Genomic DNA, 19,067 nt, shown 5'->3' on the forward strand with positions numbered 1-19,067 from the left:
CTTTCCCTAGGCCATGTTTATTCCTGAAGAAAAGTTTTAAAATAACTCCTTGCTGTGGCCTGTAGCTGTCCTGAGTAGCTACAGCATTAATTTAACACAATTTTCAGTTAGTTCATTCTTGCCTGTAGGGGCTCTGAGTAGTAAAGAGAGGCTCTGACTAAAGTTTCATCAATTTTACTCTGATGCTGCTTCAGCCAGCACTGTGAAATCAGGAATATGCCGGTACTTCTGATCACATTTGGAGGACTGGGTTGAAAGTTGTCTAGCCATGGCGAGCTGAGTTTAATTCAGTGTAAAAGTGCTGTACAAACTGTGTCATGATTGTGACAATTGCTGAACTGCTTTTCCACCTGCTGCTTTCAAAAAGACAGATTTTTGCAAAACTTCTTAATGGGTAAGGGAGTAAATTGCCTAGTGCTCTGAGATTATAGCATAGAAGGCTTTGAGGAAAAGTAGCCTCATGAGAAGCACCAATGGACTGTTATGGAAACGTTGATTCTGCATTTGTTGGCATCGTGATGAAGCTTGCAAAGTGCACTGTACTCCATGGTGATGAGACCCCGTGTTCTCCAGAAAGCATTTGAACAAACTGGAAAGGAGTAGAACAAAACCAAAATTAACTTTCTGTGGTAAGTCAGAGAGGCAGTAATGGACGTGCATGGCAGGGGAGAAGTACTTAGGTTTTGATAATAGGGGAAACTTCCTGACAGTAAGGATACTGAAGCACTGAAATACATTTTTGGGGCTATGAGATCATTGGAGGTTTTTAAGAAGAGGTGAGAGGAAACACCACTCAGAAGTAATTTGTGTATATTTGATCCTACCTTTAGAGGAGGTGGTAAAGGAAAAGAATAACCTCTGGTGGTGCCATCTAACCTGATAATGTGGACCTGAGAGCTAAACAAGTAACTCTAGTTCAGACTGTTAAAACACAGCTGTTTGAAAGTTTTCCAGTCCTGTTCTTGTTCGTGTTATGAGATCTGATGCTACTGGTATCTAGCAAATTGATTGCAGACTATTAATTTGTTATTGCATTCATTGCTGCCCCAGTGAATGAGAAAAGTAAGTATAAAACTTAAGTAACAAGTAAAAATTCACACATAGAGCACAACAGTCATTTAAACCACCAGTGAAGATACTGAGTGTATAAAATCTTTCAAAACAATTTCAGCAAGGCATTCCTTTCTATCAAGGTGTTTTCATCCATCTGATAGTAACTAGATAAAATCCTGGCTAGCTTTTAAGATACTGCAAGGTTAAACCTATTTGTTCTGGTACAATTTTAACAGCTCAGCAGATTTTTAACAACATAGGTCTAGCTAAAAGAACCTAATGAAATAGATAGGAAGCTGTCTGTTGCCTAGAATAAACTTTTAAGCACCACTAAAGGAGCAGAAAAGCTGTTATCGTTGATTGTTCTTAAATTGGTTTAAGAATAAAAAGTTAGGGATAGAGATATTAAAACATGTGATATCTAACCTGTCTTAAGATAAATTGAATATTCTGCCTGGTGATCTCTGCATGCTCTGCATACCTTTACAGGAGGCAGTGTTGTGTTTGCGGGAGGAGATTTTTCCTTATTCTTTTGTGCAGTTTATTATTTTACTTTGTGTATTATATATTGAGATGTCCACTGCTTATTGCTCTGTGGAAATGAACGCAGCATGTGAGAGTAGATGTTGCGTGGGCAGATTTTTTGTACCTATGAACTAGGCTTTTATCCTTTTGAAATCAAGGGTTTTCTGTGCTTTTCCTTTAAGAAGCTACTTTCAAGTATAAATAACAAGATCTTGCATTCAAATTTGTTCATAACTGAGGTAAAGCTATTTAACCTTCTTTAGGCATGCACGTGCTCAGGTGCCACCTAAAGTTTTAAAAACCCAATATTCTCCAGTAACCTGAATTAGAAAATGAAGCACTTGGAAGCTGGAAAGTTTGTGATGTACAGTATATCTGTTCTCGAGAACTGAAGTGGCTTTATGTAATTTATATTAAAATCTAAAGTTGTCATTGACTGAAATCAGTGGCTTGAGCATGTTTAACCCAGTCTGTGTTACTGCATTTTGAATGAAAGCTCTTGGTTTGCTTAATCTGGTGGCTAGAGCAGAAGAGCAAATTCAGCTGCATTTTGTAATCGTGGTACCATTGGAATATGATTTAAAATTTTGCAAAATTATGCAGTGCTTTGGCTGAGGTGGTAGATCCCATTATTTTAAATGTTTTGTTTGTGCTGGATAAAACACATTCTCCTTTTCTCTGGGTAAGCAGCTAGGACCTGGAGCTGGTGGGGTGGCATGTTGGATGTCAAATAATGTGCCATCCAAGGCACGTGTTTCCCTGCCTGTCAGTCCGAGCTGCTCTGACTGGCCTTTCCTGAGAGCTGGTCTTAAGTGATCACAGTTCCTCATGTTTTCATGGTCGCCTTATGTCTTCCAGCACACGTGTTCAGGTGGAAACAAAACAGTATTGACACTTGAGGAGTCTTGTGTGACACTTGAGGAGTCTTGTGTGACTCTGTGCTCCATGTCACTGTTTCTTCCTAGGGAGTTGTGAAAATGGAAAATCGAGAAGACAGGTGGGGAGGAAGAGCTGAGGCTGTGCATGGGGTCAGGATCCCCAGATCAATCCTACCCCGTTGCACTGTGTGCTCTGCTCCAAGGCTGAAGGACTGACAACATGAGGCTAAACAAGTCAAGCAATGTATACTAAGTGGCTGGACCACCTCTGCAAGTCTGCTGTGGACAGTAGCAGAACTATGACTTTAGTGTTGTTCTGAGTAGCATTAGTTTGGTTTGTTTTTTTTTCAGACAGACCGTTATCTGTGCTGAACGGGGAAGTCCCACATATGACAGTGTTTCCTACAGCTTTTTTGGACTACGAGGCTAAGAGGTTGAGCGGTTGTTCAACCAGAATCGAGAGGGTAGCACCATAAAACAGCCCATCCCTGACACAGTGCACTGACGGATCTGGCTTGTTGCTCTGCAGCATGATTATGTTTAAAGGACCATTGTCTGAAGAAGTTCCTGAAGTATGGTGGTCTTCATTCAGCAGCACAGATAGAACAGCAGTAGTATATAGCAATGATGCAAATATTTGGATAAGAAAAGTAAATTGAGACGAATCCTCATTTTGCTAACTGTACTCTAATCTAAAGACTACAAGTAATGAGGCATGAAGCACAAAGATGGGGAGAAGACACAGCACTCGGTAGTGTTGCTTTGCTTAACTGCTTGGACCGTGTCGTAAGTGCGCTTGTCTACCTTCTGGGCAGGTTTGCAGCGTTAGCAGTGTGTCCACAGGTGTAGGTCCAGTGTCCTAAAAGGAAAGCCTAAAGTAATCTGGAATATCGTGGCCTTAGATGATCTTGCAAACTGTGGTGAAGTGAAGGAACAAGAAAAATTTTCCTGTCACACCTGAACTCTCCTTTGCTTTTGCATTTTTCAGATTATCCTATATTGTCCCTGAAATGTGTGCATAAGTCAGTTGGAGTGATGGGAGGCAGAGAAGGGCATATACAGCCTGATTTCCAAGGGGCAGTTATCTTCCAGTTACAGCAATTAGCAGTATAGAGCACTTCTGACTTAAAAAAAAAGGAGAAGGATGAGCCCCACTGTTGGGTATTGTCACTTGCCCATGAGCTGGGAGATGACAGGCGTAAAAGGAAGGGACAAAATAACTGTGTTAATGTTAAAGGGCAGACACAGCCAGGCTGAAATGGTATTGGGCTGTCAGGACGCAGCTAGCTCCTGAAGGGTCTTATGGACAAGCTCTCTGTGCAGTTTAAGTTGCAGACGAGGGGCAGTGTCTGGTCACACGCTGCTGGTTACTGCCGAAGCTGGCTCTCCTTTCCAGCAGATAACAAGGTGTCAGATGCATACAGAGGAAGGTGTGCCGGTTAATAGTGTGAACAGTCTGTATGCTGACTTTCATACTCCTTTTCAGACTGTAGTTGTGGAGGCTTCCTGCCTGTACTTTGTGCCTTTTTCTCCCCCCCCAGGGTAATTGTGTTGATTGAAGCTATGTACATAATATAGGGCTCGTTGTTCCAGTGTCTGCGATGATTCATTTATTATCTCATCTTCAGAAGAGCTGGATTTGGCTGACTGTGGCTTCTGTTTAGCTTTGTTGGCCAAATTCAAGGAATGTATTTAAGCAGCAGTGATTGAAACACTTGATTTGTTTTCCAGATGACATCTGGTTAGCATTGTTAAATAAAACCGGATTTAAGTAGTTACTCATAAAGCCTCCATTATGTCTTGCTGCAAGACCCTCCAGACAGGTATGTGTTTAGCCTTTGTTTTCTCAGTGCATCTGCCAGATCACTGTTCAGATGAGCAATATTAGGGTCAGCCCTACTAGTCGATAATCCTGCTGAGAAGATTATGGACTTAAAATAATCTTATGTTTCATTAAAGAGCTGCAAAATAGGGGGGAACCACTTCATATTAACAATAGGTCTGGGTCAGGTTCAGAGAGATGTCAAAATGTGAGCTCCCTACCAACTTGAAACTTTAATGAAGTAAAAGACCTTTAAAGGATAGGGGTAGACTGTATGTTCTGGGAAGTTCTTGGAGCTGTAAAATAATAAAAAAAAAAAAAAAATAGAAATCAACTTATTTGTCATCATTTTAGTTTCAGTAGTCAAGTTAGTACCGGAAGTTCTGCCCGTGTATCCTGCCCTTTTTACTGTTCCTGAATTAATTCACAGTGCGTCTGTTGATGGTTTTGGCCAAATTCCTTATTCCAACTGCCCTTTCTAATAAGAAATTTTAAAAAGCAAATGTTCAAATGAAACTAAGCAGAATTTGACCAGGCGTTTACACTGCACGTTTCAAAGCTGCTCTTGTGCTGAAAAACTGAGCTACTCTGAACCATTTAGGTTCCCTATTTTTAGGTTTAGTTATATAGCACAGTGCTGAGTGTAAAACCATACAGGGTGGTTATATGTAGATTGATTGCATGATATACGTGATAAGTGAAAGCAGTTCCAGTGAAAGGGTTTAAAAGAAGATGAAAACTTGTTTCGAAATAATACTTTTATTGTTTCAAAATAATATTTTTTCTTAAACCAGATTAATGTGTTTTCTTAGTGTTTTGTAATACAATTCAGAATCAGTAGGAAGATCTAGCTGAAAGACTATTGAACCTCACCCCATTTCAGATCTGTTCAGATCAGTTTCAGAACTGTTACTGTCTGTGGTGTAGTTGTTTCAGTGATCAGTAAAGCAACTTTTCTGTTGCAAGGAATGTCAAGCTTTTGTTTGTTTCCCATCTTGCTTCACTTCCTCCTCCCTCTCTTAGATTGGGGTGTTATACATGCTTGTTTGCAGCATTTTAGATTTGTGTTTAACCGTAAGTGTCCTAGGAGAAAAAACAATAAAAATACCCTTCATATTTTTGTATTAGCTGTGTTTGGTTGTCTAAGAAACAACAGATCTTCATAAAAATGGTAGAGAAAAAGTGGGGAGAATGATTTTAATGGCAGCATCAAACATGCAAAAGGAAGCAAATAAACTGTTAAACATAACACATCTTGTCACCACTAAATGTGGTCATACAACACACTTGCAGAAATTTAAATGAACTCAAGGCAAATGATGATAATTATTTTGAGCACTCCCCAGTGACAGCTTGTTAACAAATATAATTTGTAATAGCTGTTGCATTTTAGTACCATTAAAAAAGGTTTTCTGTATGGCTAAATCATGCAGATTACCTGAGGAATTGAGGGTAGGATTAAATCTATTTGTTTTTTAAAACTGTCAAGAAAAGAAACAAAGAAAGGAACGATCAGTGTGTTTGCATTGGTTTAACCCTGTTAAAGGTATTTTCACATTGCAGAGTTCCTTTTAGTTTGGATCCTTCGTAAAGACTTGCATCTACTTTGGGCCCTTCCAAATAAGTCTGACTGCATACCTGCTTTGCTTTAATGTTGCATTTTCATGCCCTATCCTTGTGCTAGTACAAGCATCTGTACAGCAGAGTCCTGAAGTGGCTTGGAGAAGTTGATCTGGAAGGATGGGCTTCCCAGCTTGGCTGGGCGTCCAGTTATCATGTCAGGACACCCTTCCCAACAAAACAGTGGGCACTTGTGCATTGGAGAGAATAGACCCACCATAAATATATTTGGTCACTCTCAGTAAAATTTCTCTGAAGCATCCATTCAACAGACTTCTCTATTGCAGAGTCCAGCAGCCTTCTGTTAGGGTTACCTTCATCCTGTGGAGCCCGAGACAGCTTTGTTCCTGGGAAACTGTGCAGAGTCTGTCATTAAAAGCTACCTGTGTGGCTGGGCTTGGCTGCTTGTTCAAGAGAGGGAACACACATAACAGTCTTAAAAAAGTCTGATAGACTTCCTTGTTACTCATCAGATAAGAAGGCCTTGCAGTAAACAATTAAGTTTTCCTGCTGGGTTAAAAACTTGCCACTTCATATGGCACTTGCTTGTGGTAGAGGTGTGTTGGGTAAAAGTGTTCACTGTATCCAGTCTTGTCTTATGCTTTTCTATATGCACTGATAAAAATAAAGATCTAGAAATAGCTATATAAAATTGCATTTTGGGGGATAGAGGTGAGAATAATAGGGAAGGGACCCGGATTGGCAAAGGCTGGTGTTAGCCAAAGCATCTAGATAGCTGTTGAGCAGAAGTTTTTTCAGCTGGGCTGCCACGGTATGACATCTGTTACAATTCCTGAGCCATTAAAACAAAATCACACACTGGATATATCACAGCTGAAGTTCATGAACTTGCTTTGCAGCCAGAGTTGGTTACAGTTCAGTTGTTACACAAGTGCATCATTGCTGTGGCTTTACAACATATTTTAAAGCTTTGATATAGAAGCACTCTCATGATAGTCAAGTTCTGCAGATGATATGGGGAATTATACATTTAAGGGAAATGGGATTTGATCCAAGCTGAATAAATTTTTGGGAGGAATGTAAAGTGGTAGAGGCAATCTGCCTGCCTTATATTTAGATCCAGGGACAAAAATAGATGCTGCACAGGAATTAAGTTGAGCTGCTTTTTAAAAGTCATATTTAGCATAACATAATTGTCAAAAACAAGATTGCCTTTGTACAGGTCTGTCTTTATACAGCCTGTTACATCCACACAAAGAGAGCTGTGCATTCTTATCCACAGCTTACAAATGAGGGACTCATAAAGGGGCACAGAGCAAAAGGCAGTGATTTTAGTTAGCTTTGTTAACCAGCGACCTTTGAACTAGGGCGTCAGTTTTAATTACGGTCCCAGGCATAATAACTCTCAACAATCTCTTTATCTTGAAAAGTTATGTCCCTGAAATTCCACAGTTAACTGCATAGTCCAGAGTTACCCTGGTCTTATCCACATCTCACTACAGCACTGCAAGTGGGCAGAGAGGCAGCTGTGCCCTTGAAGAGGTCCCAGTTTGGTAAGTGTGCTCAGAGCACGTCTCCGTACGTGCCGGTGCGACCAGCCCTCCCCAAGATCTACCTGTGGCTCTCAAATTTCAGGTGGCAATCATTTTGCCTGGTGCTTAGAGCACACTGTTAGGAACTTGGAGATTCAGCCTGTGCTCACCTCATGCTTAAAGAAATTAAATGTATTATCTCCATGAAAAATACTTTCTTAACTTGCATCACTTTATTTTGAGCAACTGTTGGATGAAAAGCACATAATCCTCAGAAGCAGAGATGCTGAAATCCCTGTTACGTTCTGCTCTCTCATGAGAGGGATGCCTGAAGCATTGGACTCAGCGTTGGTTGTTACTTGCATAATAACGACGAGAGTTAAGGCACTGCAGGTTCTTCCTTAGAGAGGTGCCTCACTATATACCAGCATGCTGCAGGCAGAGTGTAGACACCTGCTTGGACTCTGCATTTAGGAGGCACATACATGAAATTTTGATTGTGTCGTGTCTTGTCTGTAGATTTAAGTTCTTGACTGGTTGTAACCCGAAGTGACTTGCTCAGATGCAGCAGGTGGGGAATCCAGGTCTTCTGACACCTACACCTGTCTGTCACCAAGCCACAAGGTATTAGTTGTTTTAGCTCTACTGGAAAAACAAATTCAATATATGCATGAAGTAAATTAAAATTATATGCAGTTATTTTTCAGCTTCGAAACAGAAAGTTCTTCTAAAACAAAAAGCAGTGATATAGTACATATTGTGATTGTTAAAGTGCAGTGTGACCTATAAAGTAATGGGTTGTCTTTAAAAGTCTGCTTTTACGATGTGAAAATAAATTGTACTACAGTCTGTCTGGTTTTAGGTGAAACTTTGCAAAGCTACTTACAATATAGTGTTTGCAGTTGTGACTTAGGGAAGAATGTGATTTGTGGGTTTTTACAGAAAAGGGCTTGGCTACAATGTTTGAAGATTTAAAAAAAAGATTTCTGACCTCAGGGAGTAGAGCAGTTTTCCAGTGATATCTGCAGTGAATGGATAAATGTGTTTTAATAAACTAGTCAGCAGATTTATTTCTGTAGGTGACAGTTTAGCTGACTCTTGCAGGAACAGCATTTCTTTACTAAAAATAAAAAAGAAAGAAAGAAAAAAGCGCACTCTACAAAATACAACTTAAAACATGAAATGTTCTGCCAAGAAGTCACCCTGACTTCAGCTAGGATAATTTTTCAAGCATACAGATGCAGCTGTCAGCTCATCGCTTGTCCCTTCCTACTCACAAGGAGACAACAGGGGGTGGTGCAAAGGCAAGCAAAGCCTGTGCTGGTCTTTCCCCTTTCTCCCTCTGCACCGGGGAGTTGCTGTTGATGTCTTTGGGCAGCTTTGCTGGGCAAGCAGCGGCTCTGCTCCTTCTGAAAGTTGCCTCTGGTCCGGCTGGCATTTTCTCTTTGGGTTTTAGCGATTGGTCTCAGAGTTGCAGGTGCTGTTGGTGGACACGAGGCAAATTCAGATGTTTCTGGGATGTTGTCTTTCCATTGCTTGACCTATCCGGTGGGATGACTGGTTAAACCAGACCCCACCTTGAGTACTGTGTTCAGATGTGGGGCCCCCAACATTAGAATGACCTGGACCTGTTGGAGAGAGTCCAGAGGAGAGCCATGAAATTAATCAGAGGGCTGGAGCACTCCCCCTATGAGGACAGGCTGAAAGAGTTGGGGTTGTTCAGCCTGGAGAAGAGAAGGCTCCGAGGAGACTTAATAGCAGCCTTCCAGTACCTGAAGGGGGCTACAGGAGAGATGGGGAGGCACTCTTTATCAGGGAGTGGAGTGAGAGGACAAGGGGTAATGGGTATAAGCTGAAAGACGGTAAATTTAGACTAGACATTAGGAAGAAATTTTTCACTATGAGGGTGGTGAGGCACTGGAACAGGTTGCCCAGAGACGCTGTGGATGCCCCATCCCTGGAGGTGTTCAAGGCCAGGCTGGATGAGGCTTTGAGCAACCTGGTCTAGTGGAGGGTGTCCCTGCCCATGGCAGGGGGGTTGGAACGTGATGATCTTTAAGGTCGCTTCCAACCCAAACCATTCTGTGATTCTGTGATTCTATACGAAACAAGTTGGAGCTGTTTAGATGTCTGAATAACCTTGATGACAAGTTTCTAAGTTTATACTTGTGAATATTGTGGTGGCTTAATTTTTTTAACTGGTGTCTTTACTTGTTACTAATAAATACTTATAAATGCAGAAAAGTGGAAATTTTTTTACATTAAACTGTTTACATGCTTGCGAGAGTGTGCCTGAGCGTGTGTGTGTGGATGTAGACAGCTACAGAGCTTAAGGCCTGCTCCTGCAACAGCCATGTGGCCAGTGTTTACTTACACAAGTAATCTCATTAGGACTAATTTAGTGAGCGATGATCTGCACCTTCAGGCCTGAGGTGTGGAGGACTGGCCCAGGGTGGTGGCAGAAGGCTGTGGCTCTGCGCTGCTGCTGGGGCTGCACCTCAGGGAGATGTCCTAGGCTCAGAGGGGATCCAGCCCTGAAAATCATCACTGGGAGCCTTTCTCCCTGCAACCAGGTCAGTACAGGGTACCCCGACCCTGGCAGGCAGAATAAGAGTTTTATGAAGAAGATGGTGAAAAATCACGCCTAGTCTTGAACAGTTCATTTACAATTTATAAATATATATATGTATATAAAAATTTTATGGAAAACTTCTGGAAACAACCATGAATCCCTCTCCATCTGACCAGTTCTGCTGCTGGCAGGGCAATGCATTTTCCTTTACATAAACTTGAAACAAGATACTGTGACTTAGGTTTTAGTTAGTGGTAGGAAGCTTGGCAGGTACAGAATGTTACCAAAGTTGGTTAAAGGAGAGGAAAAGAGCTGAGGCAGCCAGTCCCCTCCCAGCAAACCCAGCCTTCCTTCTGCCATGGAGCAGTGTGGTGTGGAGGTCTGACAAAGCAGACAAGGTAAGTGTTAATCCTGGTTTTCCACGGTAATACCATGTCAGACGAATTACTGAGGTATCAGCGCTGTGCCTTCTGCTCACTCCAGTGATCTGTGGCTCAAATTATCCTGTAAGAATATAGTTTCAAGTTGTTGGAAAGGCAGTAAATTAATTGCCTCTGTGTGTGAGATTTGCTGCTGTGTGCTACCAGCTCAGTTACGTATGAGTTCCTGGTATAAAATGGAGAGGAGATCTGGGCTGAGAGGCCTTGGGGGTATTTTCATACACTTGGCCTGACTGACTGCCTGTCACGGAGGCCGTAGGGTTTCACATGGAGGGGTTGAGTTATTCACAAGAGCGCTGAATTCAGTGCCTGCGGCTCAAAACTCTGGTCCAGAATGGCACTGGGCTCAGCTGAGCCCTCTCTCTCAGCGTGGTGCTGCTGGTACCTGTAGTTTTCCTGCTTGTTTAGTGGGAGGGAAGAGAGCAGAGAAGGGCGATGCGCTCACCTGCTGTCGGTGAGGAGTACCTCCCCAGCATGCTTCTGCCTGGTAGCAGGATTTAGGAGACCCTGGGGTTGTGCAGTCCCGAGCAGATGTATGAGTGGTTGAGTATGTGGCAGCGACTTGGATGTAATGGTATTGGGCACTGACAGCTTTAACACAATTTTCCATTGTGCATCTCCTTAATAGCAGATCTGCTCTGTTCTGATAACTGTGGAAATTACGAGGGGACTTTTAAAAAGTTTTTGAACACATTTTCCATGCAATTTCTTCATGCTTAACTAAAACCACCTTGTGAACAGCAAAACTCAACTTTAGGCAGAATTTCCTTCTCTAGGAAGGATTTAACTTGTAACTTGTAAATGGGGATAGATTGTATTATAATATAATCTGACTACAGTCATTTTCAAGCAACGTTTATAATACAGAGGAGCTTCTGAAATTTAATGTATCACTAGTATAGAAGGAGAAGGCCAAGAACTAATATATGGTTTTATCTAGCCAGAAAAGCACTTGCAAGGCAGCAGAGGATGACAGGCAGCACCCCGCACACTCAGCCCTGGAAGCAGTTGGGTAGTTTCAACCTTCGTGCCGTGGCACTACCCAGCACAGCCACCAATTGCAACTGCCAAGGCAGTGACTCTTTCTTGGTCCTCCTAGGCGAATGGTTTGTATTAGTGTAAACAAAAGCAGTTCGTTTGGGTCGCAATAATATTATTGCACATTTCAGATCAGATACATGCAAGATTATGACTTTGAGCTTGACTGCAGTGTGTGCTGCAGCTTTGAACTGGCAGGCGCATCCTCATGAATGGGTGTTTGTGTCCTGAATGATGCCGTGTGCTGCGGTTTGCCCTGACAGTTTCTTGGCAGAAATACGGAAAGGCTGTGCATAGTTTTGTATATTGGATAATGTGGGTAATGGCAGCCCTGCCGCTGGGTCCAACCAAGAGTGTGTATGTCCCTGGCTCAGCTAGCACTGACATATTGTCGCATTCTTAAAAATTAAGATTTTTAATAACTGGAACTGGCTGTATCCTTCTGTTACCTAGTCAGCTTCAGTACAGACATCCGTGAAATAACATGCATACCTGTAAGAACTTTTTCACATAACTCAGTGAACTCCTCTTTGTTTGAGGTTGTGGAAATAGGACAAGGTATTGCTCCTCTGGGGAAAAGGGAGGATGTCTGGAGTCTTTCCTAGAGTAAGTTTTTCTAGCTTCTTCATAGGTACTTTTTACATAAATAAAATCTGTTTATCTGAAAAATGCAAACCTGATCGCTTACAGAAGACCATGTGCACCTTTAATAATAGTGATGAGATGGGGGGAGTGCCTCCAGCTAGAACAGTTTTTAAACAGAGGTTGCCACCGTTGGTCTGGCAGTGACAGGAGCTTCAGGTAGATGCAGTGATTGACCTTGTGTTGCACTTCTGGGCGGTTGTAATGTGAAGTGAAAGGTATCTGCCTAAAACCTCTGTTGAGGTTTGTTGGCATTGGATGACATCCACTATGTGTGTTCCCTGCTGTGCTGTAAAATGTACAGTGGCAGTACATAAATAGAAAAGCTGTGCTCAGGCACAAATCACCTTCTTGTTGGTGTGGTTCACCTAGTGGTTCGTAGCAATTCTCTTGGCTTCTTCAGCAACATTGCTACAGTAGTTTCTGGTCTTATATGGATCTTGTGTTGTGGACAAATGGAGGTAGCGAGCTTGATAAAACTGACAGTTTTTTGTTGTCAGACCACTTGAAATTGCCATAGACTGGAGGCCTTTGATGTTGACTTCCTTAAGTTTTTGGAGCACTTCTGGGCTTCAGGAAGTGCACTACTCATCATCATCATCATCTCCTTGGTTAGGAGAATAAATAAGGTCAAGCAATTACTGTCAGAGTGTGCATCTATCCTCCTCCATAAGAGCCCGTAGCCCTCGGGGTGTGACTGCAGTGACTGACACTGGGGAGTCACAGGAGTGGCCAGCCAGGACCCTGGGTCTTATCTCCAGGACGGGAGGAAAAATAACTGCAGTCTTACGTACCCCTTAGGTTGTCTTCATGTTTGTTTGTGGTGATTAGCGACTGATCTGGAAGGTAAACTTGCAGTGCCTAAGTTGACAACTTTGCGTGTTACCCCGTCCTACAATTGGCACAAGTTTTTGGGCCGTCTCGTTCTGCTGCAGCCCACTTGTCCCTCTGGTTTGTGGATCAAACCGACAAGCAGCCCATCAGGGTGCTCACATTTGTGAGCATCATGCACTGGATCTAGCTGCATCCAGTGCCAGATTTGGAAAGGCGGTGGAGGAATTTGTTTTACTGTGGTTGACGGCAGTCATTTTTCACCCCCCTCCTGAACTACAGCAGCTGTTTGCCAGGTGCATGTGGCGTCAGCATGCTCACACGTGCAAAACAGGTGAACAGGGTTGCAAACCCTCTGTTCCTGGGATGTAGCAACTCATCTGGAGCTGAAAACCCACCAGCACCACCCTTAGTCCTTGAATTGAGAAAGAGGTGACAGGTTCATGCCATACTGCCTTTTTTGACCCCATATGGAAACATGTGATAGGCCAGGACGTATGTATGATGGAGATGGCTAGTTGTCAAACTCTGTAAGCTTGCGTCCTCGATGTGCATGTGCAGATACAGGGGATTCCACCCTGATTAAATCCTCACAGAGCTGTGGTTGCTTTAGGCCATGAGCACTGAGTCCTCCAGACCTCAGTCTCAGCGGCATCTAACAGAGGAAATATGTGCTAGAGTTGCAGCTTTTAGCTCCACTTAATCATTTGCCAGGAAAAAGCCTCTATAAAATGTTGCCCTCAATATAAACATTCTGTGTTTTCCATTTTAAGGAGCATTAAAAAGATGAAGATAGGGAGACATTATACAATCACAGAAATTCTTTTTCCAGTAAGTGATGTTAAAAGCGCTTTGTGTCATGATAGTGCCTGTGTATTGTGTGGAAATTTCAGTTCCTTAGGCAGAAATATACTAAATACTTAATTTTCTTTGTGCTTTCCTCATCTTCCAACAGATTCAGATATCTATCTCTGGAAATGTAAAGCTCACAGTTTGACTAGGCTGATGAGTTTAGTTGCCGCATCTTGAACATTTAATTTTTCCTTATGCTCTGGCGTCTGTTATTCTTTAGCACAGTCACACTGAATATCAATTAGGAGGCGGGAAGATGATTGTGGGAAACTCAGGTGGGGGGGATTAGATGCTGACTGGGATTTTGGCTGTTTTGAGGAGGAATGCATGTTTGCTCTGAATTCTTTCTGAACTTTGAAAACTCCTCAGTAGTAAACTACATGTGGTCCACAGTGACATGAGATTTTGAGATCCCCAAGATCTGCATTCCTCTCTCCAAAATCACAATAAATAGACTCTTCCGCGGGCAGGAAGACAGAACAAGTGGTCAGTGCCAAAGTTATTTAGCAGATGGTGCTTGAGTAGCAAGCAACATCATCATTTCAAGTGTAAGGCACATAATGGATGTCTACCGGCCTGGCAAATGAGACCTGTGGTGTTAGTCACATGCTTCCGTCTCCCATCCTGTGAGATGCTGCCATCTGTCAAGACACTGAGCCAGGCCTTGCTTAAACAAATAAATAAATCCATTTCTCCCTTCCTTCCAAAGCGCTTGCCATCTCCTGGTTAAATGAAAGCCACGTGTATATTTGCTGTGTGTGGGCATGTCTATATAATATATGCAAGGGAGGGGGAAATACAGATACAAATATGAATAATGGACCTTTGGGTTTTGTTACTTGGGACAGACAATGCTAATGCATGGTAAACATTTTCAGGAAAATACTCTGTACTTCTGTAAGCGCACTGTACACCAAGCATAAGTAATGGCTCTTGTCATGATTAATCTCCTCTTTCTCTGTCTTTTGGCAGAGTGTGACAAGCTGCGGCGGGATGGCTATCGGAGCTCGCAGTATTACTCTCAGGGCCCCACCTTCTCCTCCTCCTCCTCCAGCGGAATCTGTGAAAGTTACCAGGATGATTATGAAGAAATTGAACAAAAGGTAATGGTGGGGGGCAAAGAGCTGGAAAGAATACATGCCTGGTGCAGTTTAATTGCCTGCCATAACATTGTTTAAATAAGACAGGATTTTTAGAAGATCATAAAGATGCTTATTCATTTGAATTACAGTGATGTTAGATCATCTGACTTCTGTAGTCATTTAAAAATCCCAGTCCTACCCATGCATTTATATAAAGTTCCCACTGGCATGTTCAGGATGTGAAAGGCAGAAGGAGTTTGGTAATGTTCTGGAGGGAAGACCCCAGCAGGGGTAGCTGTTTTGAATCTGTTAAGTGTTTATGTCCAAGTAGCAGTAAGAGCTATTAGCCAGCTATTAGTGTACTCCCATTGAAACGGGACATGTGCACACTTTGAATTGCTAATACAGACAGTTATGCAGTTTCATTTAGGTTGAGGCTTTGTCCTAATACATCACAACTCTTTGCATAAAGGCATCCAGAAGAATGAGGTATTATCTGCTAAGTTGAGTTTACCAGCTTTCTTTCAGTTTGCTTCATGGTTTTCATGTTTATGTGCTCACATCTCAACTCCATGTGTGCTTAGCTTAGAATCTCGAAATGAATTAAACAAATAATGAGACTAAGAGAAGGGGCAGTTGAGCAAAAATCCTAAGAAAGTTGTCGAGACGTATTGTTACATATACATCACTTTATATACGCTTCAGTTACAGAACTAGTAGGTTCCGTTGGTGTTCTAAGGAAGAGAAGAAATTTTGGTCCTCTGTCATTACCTTACCCTGTTGTGCTAATTTAGGTGCTGCAGGAAAGGACATTAATGCTGGGGTGGACAGCAAGATGCACTGGAGCCTGACTGTCCAATCCTGAAATGGGATTTTGGGATTTTCAAGATAGATAATTCTAGAATACTTTGCCACAAACTGTTGTTCAGAGGGCGGGAGGATATCCTTGATGGTAATGCAGTTTAATTTATTTGACTCGTTACTGAACCATGGCTGTAGCATGGAATGAACAACTCTGTCCCTATTCATAGTGTGTAGATCCTCAGAACTCACTTTAAAGGGTATAGTGTTTTCGGTTCTATCCTCCATGGTTTTTAATCACATAATAAAAGGTGTCATGGAATACATACAGTCTCTCATCCAGGTGGTGATTGTGTTGTGTCTGTGTATTGGCAGAGAATGTTAGAGCATCTTGTTTAGCTGTGTGTGGTGTGGTGTACTGGCAGTGAGCAGAGAATGTAAAGCGCGTTCACCCTGTAGAATGTGTTATAATGATGATTTGCTGAATGTTACTGAAATCAGTGGAATTATGATTTCAACTGAGGAAAGTATTACCACATTTGTTGCTATTAATGTACTTCTCAAATATGCATACATATATGTTATCAACTTGTCTTAGCCAATGCTGTGCAGTGTATGACCATCTGCACGTGTAAAACTAATGTAACATTTAAAAAATAGAAATATACTTTTTTTAACAATTTGATTGAGAGCATATAATCATGGGTGAAGCCTCTTAGAGACTAAGAGCTGTCATCCTTCTCTTGGTTAAGGGGTTTTTTGAAGTGTTAACATAATGTGTTACTAACAATTTCCATGCATTCTAAAAAAATTAATGCAACTCATTATGCTTCAGGGATAGGATAGCACTTCCATTTCAAATTGGAATAGTTTCCTTTAAATATTGTTATCTGAAAGGATAATTTCAGAGCTGTGGAGAAAGTTGCCAAATTTACAGTCTTGGATGTTACCAATTATCTCAGAACCTTAACCCTGCTGCTCTTACTTGCAGCTGAGAAGGACATGAATTCCGTGTAAACTGTAACGTGATTCTCCCTTCATATTGTACAGCTCAGTGTTTCGTGAGGTCCTCTGACGAGTATCTTTGTCTTTTTTTGTAATGGCATAAAATTTTACTTTTTTTTTTTTAAATGAGTGCTTACCACAACAGATCTCTGAACTTGAATTATAAGCCACTGGTAAAGTGACAAATAATTTTAATAAGTCTTACGTCTTGAGCAAGTCATATTTCAGCTGTCAGAAGCGTTCTTCAGTAACAGTGTGGAACTGGGGTCACCAAAATACTGTGATTAAGAATGTGAACTCCTTACTACCTAGATGCAAGCTTTGTAGCTTTGTTGTCTATTCAAAGAAGAAAGCCAGCATTTAAATTCTGTACATGCAGTACTTAATAGATGAAATGTGAGAACAGCAGAATAACAATGGATGGATGAATAGCTATTTACTGTTTGGAAATTTACTTCTAAATTGACATAATTGCCAACTTGCAGAAAAAACAAATGTTTCCTTCACAAAGCAAACCATCTTTCAAAAAAAAAATCTGCTTTTAAAAAAAATGTAGCCAGATATTCCGCTTGTCTGTTTGCACTGGAGACAATATGAAACCATCGCTAAGTGATGCGAGAGGAGACCCCGATCCACAAACATTCTCAGGTTTTGTGGAGGTGGCAGTGGGTAATATTCACACCACAAAGCACATGGTTCAGCATGGGTCTTAGAAAATGTCTAAGATAAGCAGAACATTTGCTGTTTGGAAGGAAAACCACTAGGGGTAAGCAGGCAAGTTAGCCCAACTCAAAAACATACAAACAAAATTAGAAAACACAGAAAGCTGAAGTCTCTGAGTGGTAGTTGATATAAAATGAAGTTCTTGGAACAACCCTTTTACTCTTGTAAGTTGATTCTTACAAGGTAAATGAATGGAGCACAGACCAAGCTCTGCTGCAGTACTGATCCTAATTGAGTTTGTTGGAGATTAAATTGGTTTATCTGGATTTCGTGTGTCAGTACTGTGACCAGTGTCCTCCTTTCTCATCTCTTACGTACCACTGTTGGTGACGTGACTCGGGAGCTATTCCCGTCCTTCAGTATTGCTCTCTTTTCCCAATGTCAAAGGTATATTGAGATGTCACTTTCAAACTCTGATTCCACTTATGTTCTGAAATGTATGTGTTGTGTATATTAAATTTATTTGTCTTTTGTGTGTTTTTTTCTCATTCTTTTTTCTTTCCCTTTTTGTCACTCATTCTCTTTGTTTCTTTTTGTCTCACTCAACAGTCTAGTCTGTTAGACTGCATCTCTCAGTCTTGCATTAGCGCCTGCTGTAACTTGGTTCCCTGGAGCAACAAGGTACCTTGCCCACAAGTGGGACCATCCAGCTGCCGTATCTGCAGCTTGATGTTGCTTGTAGCATTTAGCATATACGCAATCCTATTCTGCTTTTAGCCTTCAGTTGTTACCTGCTTCTGTTTTCTGTTTAAAAAAAAAAACAAACAAAACCAACAAAAAACAGAAAAAATCAACTACTCAACAGCAGAATGCCATGCCAGGTTTGTTTCCTTTATTTTTCCTCATTACTCTTTTTTGTCTGCAGTCCAATATTGTCTATTTACTTGGTTCACTGAAATTTTTAGTTCCTTTTTGTCTGTTAACATATGCCTCATTTGAAACCCCTCCCCCAGTGAACACTGTGTTTTATTTAATTGGCTGCTTTGTTGGTTTTTAATTAGAGAAGGAAAAACTTCACCAATTTAGAGTAAGGTTTTTTTCATAAATGATGAATGCAAGCTAGAGAATACCTGCTCCCAGGCATGCAGTATATCATGTCTTTATTCCATCTATGAGAATGTTTGCGTGCCAAAAACTTATGGTATTTTTCCCCAGGTCCTGTAATTTAGCTTATGAACTTTGCCTTGATACAGTCTGTTAAACTTTGGGTGAAAAAACATTTATTTTGCTTATTCATGGGGAAAAAAGGTATATTTTTGCTGCTGTACTCAGCTAAACTGTTAGCTGTCTCTTCAGTATCAGCAAGAGACAGTTTAGTATCGTGACTGAAAACAAATGCATTAACTGTATTGGCTTGAGGAAGTTGAGGAGGTCTGCTCCAAAATTTGGCTTGGTGTTAAGAGGGGCTAAAGCAGTTGGGCGCTCCAGTTTGGAGGTGGGAATGGCTAAGAGCCCTGAGGCGTGGGCTCTGACAGAACTGCAGATACATCTCCATGGTAGTGTCCTCGGCTGGCCTCTCTGCCCCTCTGCTGCAATTCCATGGGGGTGCTCTTGCAAGCAGTGCATGTTTTATACCACTTCGCATTTTTTGAAAATACTGCTCAATTTACTGAGTTGAAACAGCAGTTCAAAGCATAAAATGCCAGAGTGTAAGAAGCGAGTATATAAACTCTTTGAACAAATGAAAGAG

The 19,067-nt window shown here is 41.5% G+C and overlaps 1 protein-coding gene across 1 annotated transcript in view; it reads left to right on the top strand.

Moving 5' to 3' along the window:
• Positions 1 to 19,067, top strand: part of NHSL1 (NHS-like 1) — a 52,490-nt gene that overhangs the window by 4,383 nt on the left and 29,040 nt on the right. The window contains exon 3 of the mRNA XM_010078614.1: positions 14,739 to 14,869. Coding sequence (XP_010076916.1) covers positions 14,739 to 14,869 — 131 coding nt within the window. The remainder of the gene's footprint in view (positions 1 to 14,738; positions 14,870 to 19,067) is intronic.

This window comes from Pterocles gutturalis, unplaced genomic scaffold, assembly GCF_000699245.1.
Source record: "Pterocles gutturalis isolate BGI_N339 unplaced genomic scaffold, ASM69924v1 scaffold8708, whole genome shotgun sequence".
NCBI classification, from domain to species: domain Eukaryota; kingdom Metazoa; phylum Chordata; class Aves; order Pterocliformes; family Pteroclidae; genus Pterocles; species Pterocles gutturalis.